Raw genomic sequence first — 5,393 nt, 5'->3', positions numbered from 1 at the left:
TTTTGTTGACATTAACTAATTTTCTTGAAAATCCACGCACACTCATCAGCCCAGTCAACTTCAAATATGTAATCAACGGTGTGGAACTGATTAATATCCATGGTGTTACTTGGTGGATGTAAAAACCATGAGTATTCTTTGAATCCAAAACTTTCATAACTTTGTTGAAAACTGCTGCTCTTCCATTAGGCTGCAATTAATAGAGATATTAGTTTTTAGTTGTAAAACGATACGTAAAAAAAAGTTTGGAATACTTGACAAACCTGTTGAAGTAGTGATTTGATTTCAGTCGGAGTACACCGCAACATGTGTTGAGTTAGGTCGTTCATCAATGTTACTCCCATTTGCCACTCTTGTCAGAAATAATGAGTCGAAGCATTAATCTGTCAACGGAAAAACACAATTAATAGAGATTTGTGAATATTTGTAATATATGTAGATTAATGTTATAAAGTTTATACTTGGAATAGTTGCAGCATTTGTTAGATTGCACCGTACACATTTATAGGCCGTTTGGGTGATGACAATTTTTCTTAGACAACGATTACATGCTTCGTAAATAATCTCATCAGGTTGTGACTCAATACGCCTCACATGAGCGACTAATCGACAATAATGAACCTATCATAGAAAACAACAAATATTCGTTATTTTGTTTTGTATTGATAATTCCACTAATAAACAAATTGAAAAGGTTTATAGTTATTTACACTCGTTATAGTAGGTAATTTAGATATCCGAGTACGAATGGCATTATAAACTGCAATTGATGAATGCATTGCAAATGGACATGAGCGGAAAGCCGCAACCCGTTTCTGTGCCAGTTTCTCGGTGTCATACCTGAATTATAGTATGTGAGAATCAATTTGATATACATAATAAAGGTGCGTATACATTTTTTTTGATTAGTTGATTGGTGTGAAACTGAATGTTGCATACCATGCAGATAATAAACTGGTAAATTTGTTCTCTGTATTTAAGTATATTCTGCTGTAATAGCCGGTCGTAAGATATACCCCTGTTGACATAAATGATTCCAAAAATTAATCTTGGTCAACCATATACATATAAAATTTAAAAGCAATATCTTTGTTGTATGAAAAGGGATGTTATTCATACCGTGGTAATTTTTCAGATGAAGCCCACATGCGACAACAATTGAATGTTGTTTCCCATAGTCAAATGGTCCATCTCCGAAGACATGAACATAATCATTCCAAACAGTTAATTTGATAATGATCCACCTGGAGAGAATAAAGTTAAAAAAAGCAATGCACTATAATAATAAATTGTGATATTAAATAAAGAATGTGCACGTACGTGTTATCCATTATTGCAACATCTCTTTTGAAAGAGTTGTTTCCAACCGGTTGAATCGGTGATACATCAAGGAGTATTCCAACGACATCTGAGAAACGTTCACCATGCATTAAATATGTGTTTTCGTAGTGACAACATGTATATGGTTGGAAATAAATAGACTTTACCGAATAATTTGTCACTGCAATCAACATGACGCCATATATGAGATAACGGCACTCTCTTGCAAAAAAAAGTGGGCATTGCAAGGTCATCTTCATCTTCAAGAATGACATAAGATGCATCAGTCAATAACATCTGTCTGGAATCGTCAACAATGTCATTTGTGTAGTCAGCAGGCACTATCTGTACAGATTGGAGCACATAGATGTAGCCTGCTTGAAATCTCCCAAGAAATCTCTCAATATGAGGGGACAATACAGTACACTGTATTGCCATCACCCTATAAAGCAATAATGATAATAATTATTATGGGTGTAATAATGGAAAGAAAATTTCCCAATATAATAAGAGTTATTTATAATATTTACCTCACTATCCACAAAAAGCATTTTCCAAATTTGTTTGCAAGCTCCACGATGTGTGAAGGTGAAGATGTCAAAATTATGAACCAATCGTGCTCGCACATCATATTTTCGTACTCCGCAAGGAAATAAATGAGCAAAGGGTGTACAATGATATTCCATCCTAACAATTACCACAATTACATACAAATATTATAAAACATCACTTTCAATTGATACTGTTAAATCTAAAACATCGCGTGCATTAAAACCATGTGTAAACTACATACTATCAGAAAGTATAATTCATAACATTTATTAAATTTCGTTCAAATATGGTAATAAGTAATATTAAATGTAAGATACACTATGTAGAAGTAACAAAACTTCCTTGTACACAATATTTTTTGTGAACACTCCTTCCTTTCCTCTAATCTTTCCATTGTCGACAGTAATCTTTGTCGTGTTCTCGGAAATTCCACGCGAAAGTGCAACATACAACTGCCCATGGCTAAATACATGATCAGGAAGATATATCCCAACATGTGGGATGGTTTGCCCTTGAGACTTGTTTATAGTTAAACCAAAACTCAACTTTACAGGGAATTGCTTTCTGACCATCTCAAAAGGTAACCTAATATCTTCAGCAGTTTTCAACGGAATTCTTGGCAAAAAGACCCTGTTTCCCCTTGCATGTCCAGTTAAAATCTCAGCATCGATGAAATGATCCTTTAGCGAATGGCAAAGTAGTCGTGTTCCCTTACAAAGACCATTTTTAGGATCGATATTCCTGAGAAGCATTAGAGGAACGCCAGGTTTCAGTTTGAGCACATGTGGAGGCAGTCCTGACGCGACAATTGAATTTAGGAACTCTTGTTGATACAGGTTTCTTGTATCATCAGGCACTGAATCAAATGAGTAGTATGTTCGTCCTTCTCCGAGAAATCGTTCGATAACCTTGTCATTGATTCTATCAGCATTTTCGTTCAATGGAGTGATGATTGCTCTTTCAACCATAAAATTTCCATCACCGATGTGTTCATTTAGATTGGGGAAAATTTGATCAATCAACCCATCAATCGAGGTATCAGCAACAGTAGGGATAACCATGTTACTCGGCAATTTTATCATATCATCTGAAATGGTAGGTTCATCGCCATTTCCAATAGAGAGTAAGAAATTAGCGAATCCATTGTCATGTCTAGATCTCATGTTTTCTCTCAATTGCAGAACCGAAATATGGTTCCATAGTGGAGACCTTATCAAGGATGCATCAATCATTTGAGCTCTTGTTCCATTTCTCACAACAGGTAGAACTTGCCTGAAATCCCCACCAAACACAATTATTTTTCCCCCAAATGGCAAGTCATTTCCCATTAAATCCTTAAGTGAACGATCAACTGCTTCAAACTGATACCTATGTGTCATTGGTGCCTCATCCCATATAATAACTGAAGAATGTTTTAAAAGAATGCCACTTTTTGAACCCTTTGTAAAGGTGCATGACGATGAGCTATCTGGTTTTAATGGTAGTTGAAAAGTTGAGTGTGAACTTCTCCCTTGGTGCAACAATGTGGCAGCAATTCCAGAAGTTGTTGTTGGGATAGCTATCTCACCTCTACCTTTTATAGTAGCTAATATAGCTCGATACAGATATGTTTTTCCAGTACCACCGGGACCATCAACAAAGAAAGCACCACCATTTTTTAAAGTGATAGCATTCATCACTGTGTCATATGCATGTCGTTGATCAGCATTCAACTTACCTATGCACTCGGTATCCTCAGTAGGAACTGGAACTGAGAAATACTCCTCCATCACTTCAGATAACTCGTCAATATTTTCACAGATTCTGGTAAATTTGGCAATTCATTGTAGTCTGATATTGTTTTCCTGAGCGGTCGTAATAAGCGATCCAAGTCTTTAAGAAGCTTGTAAGTTAGAATTTCATTGTTGTTTGTCGTTGTCGAAGACGGATAATCCTCAACCAAGTGTGCGAAGAACTCATCCCATAGTGCACGTAACCCAGATGGTTGACAATATATTAAGATAGTTGCAAATAATCGTCTCAGTGCCGACGGCATTCTTACCTGACATGCTTCTCTAAGACATTGACGTATGCTTTCATCATTCTCAATAAGACCTAAGGACTCAGCTGCAGCTCTAAAGGTAGGGTGGGGTATCCCATTGACAGTCCTTAAATGATCATATGATTGGGGCCCTTTGACATGGTTTAGTAACATTCTTAGGTAAAACCTTTCAACATCCAGAGGCGAAGCTACATACAATCGACCAATTACTCTCGCGTGGAATACAATCGACCAATTACTCTCTGCATGGTTTTCCTTCGGCGCCACTCTCGCGTGGAATTAATCCATCTATATTTTTCTGGAAATTCTCTATATAAGTAATTTCTGGCTTCAGGATCTACTGAATTCATCTTGAAAAACTCAGTCAACATTGTTTTGGAGTTCCTTGGGTCAGCCAAAATGCTTTCGATAGGCTGGTTTCCTTCGAATCTAACTTGGTGCATGTTTGGCAAGTGAACTTGCAGACGGTCTACCGACGGGTTCATCCGAGTCATTGGAAATTTGTAAAATTTCCACATAGCTTCAGGTGCACAAATCCATCTTGCATCAACGAACTGTGCAATCTCATCCCCTTTATGAACTTCCATGGAAACTCTATCAGAACCCTTATGGATGTATTTGTATAAATATTTGACACACTTAATGCTGTGCATATCTCTACATTAATGTGACAATCATACTTATTCAACAACCACGGGTTATATGGAACTACCCACCGATTATCTACAGTTACTCGTGAATTCTCACGTAACGGTACAGGTGGAGCATCTTGACGCCGACGGTAGATGGGATATGAGTCATTTCCTTGCTTTGTACAATTAGAGAATGACTTAGGAAACCCTTCTTACAACTCCCTTGTTTCATGCATGGTGAACGTGGATTCTGGACACCACATGGGTTGTGAATCATGTGTTTAAGAATCCTTTTATGGAGCTCTGGTTCTTGTTGTTGGTCAGGAATTTCTGCTCTCACTATTTTATCGTAATCATCAGGAGTGGCAAGCTTGTCACTTTGGTCAAGAATTAGTAACATATGAACATGTGGAAGCCCTCGTTTTTGGAATTCAATCACATATACATAAGCAACTACCTTCCCAAGAACATTCCTTTCTAACACATCCTTTTTTAACTCCTCGAGTCTGGCATGAAATACCCTTGTTAGCAAGTCTGGACGATCATGAGGTTGTTGGCCCGGTAGTAATTCTGCTACTATTTCTGACCACGACGGATTGCACGTCATAGTAAGGAATATGTCTGGCTTACAAATATGTGCACCAAAGCCATCTGCATCTTGGTACGTCTGATGCATATCTCGCGACTCCCAACAAATGATGATGGAAGTATAGTTCTCTGTCCAACATTTTTGCTACATGTAGGTAAGAAAGTGCATAAAATAAGGTTCAAATAATGTAGGTGTCTATATTAAAGTAGATAATTACCGATATGATGTGAAATCATACCTGTATTGTGTTCTCCGGCAT

The 5,393-nt window shown here is 37.2% G+C and overlaps 3 protein-coding genes across 3 annotated transcripts; all 3 read right to left on the bottom strand.

The window, feature by feature from the left end:
* Positions 1-662: 662 nt before the first annotated feature.
* On the bottom strand, positions 663-1,403 carry LOC125496640 (uncharacterized). Its single transcript, XM_057393770.1, has 4 exons — positions 1,321-1,403; positions 1,120-1,244; positions 940-1,018; positions 663-840 (listed from the first exon to the last, which is right to left on the bottom strand). The coding sequence occupies exons 1-4, from the start codon at positions 1,329-1,331 to the stop codon at positions 675-677; spliced, it is 381 nt and encodes a 126-aa protein (XP_057249753.1). The 5' UTR covers positions 1,332-1,403; the 3' UTR covers positions 663-674.
* Positions 1,404-2,174: 771 nt separating this feature from the next.
* LOC125496639 (uncharacterized) lies at positions 2,175-3,641 on the bottom strand. The gene has a single exon (XM_048642158.2). It carries the CDS (start codon positions 3,639-3,641, stop codon positions 2,175-2,177), a length of 1,467 nt encoding a protein of 488 aa, XP_048498115.2.
* Positions 3,642-4,119: 478 nt separating this feature from the next.
* On the bottom strand, positions 4,120-5,393 carry LOC130591129 (uncharacterized). The gene is made up of 3 exons (XM_057394053.1): positions 5,373-5,393; positions 4,671-5,278; positions 4,120-4,570 (listed from the first exon to the last, which is right to left on the bottom strand). The coding sequence occupies exons 1-3, from the start codon at positions 5,391-5,393 to the stop codon at positions 4,120-4,122; spliced, it is 1,080 nt and encodes a 359-aa protein (XP_057250036.1).

Source organism: Beta vulgaris, chromosome 4 (genome assembly GCF_026745355.1).
Source record: "Beta vulgaris subsp. vulgaris cultivar EL10 chromosome 4, EL10.2, whole genome shotgun sequence".
Classification (NCBI taxonomy): Eukaryota; Viridiplantae; Streptophyta; class Magnoliopsida; order Caryophyllales; family Amaranthaceae; genus Beta; species Beta vulgaris.
The sequence above is the reverse complement of the archived record's forward strand: the minus strand, read 5'-3'. Positions and strand labels throughout refer to the sequence as shown.

What these genes read in the sequence shown, in the direction of transcription:
- LOC125496640 (XM_057393770.1), bottom strand. An exon ending in TCATCTGAAAAATTACCACG is followed by an intron (nt 1,019 to 1,119) that starts GTATGAATAACA and finishes TTATGTCAACAG; the next exon opens with GGGTATATCTTACGACCGGC. An exon ending in ACCAGTTTATTATCTGCATG is followed by an intron (nt 841 to 939) that starts GTATGCAACATT and finishes ACTATAATTCAG; the next exon opens with GTATGACACCGAGAAACTGG.
- LOC125496639 (XM_048642158.2), bottom strand. Translation starts at nt 3,641, where the DNA reads ATGGAGGAGTATTTCTCAGTTCCAGTTCCTACTGAGGATACCGAGTGC.
- LOC130591129 (XM_057394053.1), bottom strand. Translation starts at nt 5,393, where the DNA reads ATGCCGGAGAACACAATACAG. An exon ending in TGCCGGAGAACACAATACAG is followed by an intron (nt 5,279 to 5,372) that starts GTATGATTTCAC and finishes ACCTACATGTAG; the next exon opens with CAAAAATGTTGGACAGAGAA. An exon ending in GGCGTCAAGATGCTCCACCT is followed by an intron (nt 4,571 to 4,670) that starts GTACCGTTACGT and finishes ACATTAATGTAG; the next exon opens with AGATATGCACAGCATTAAGT.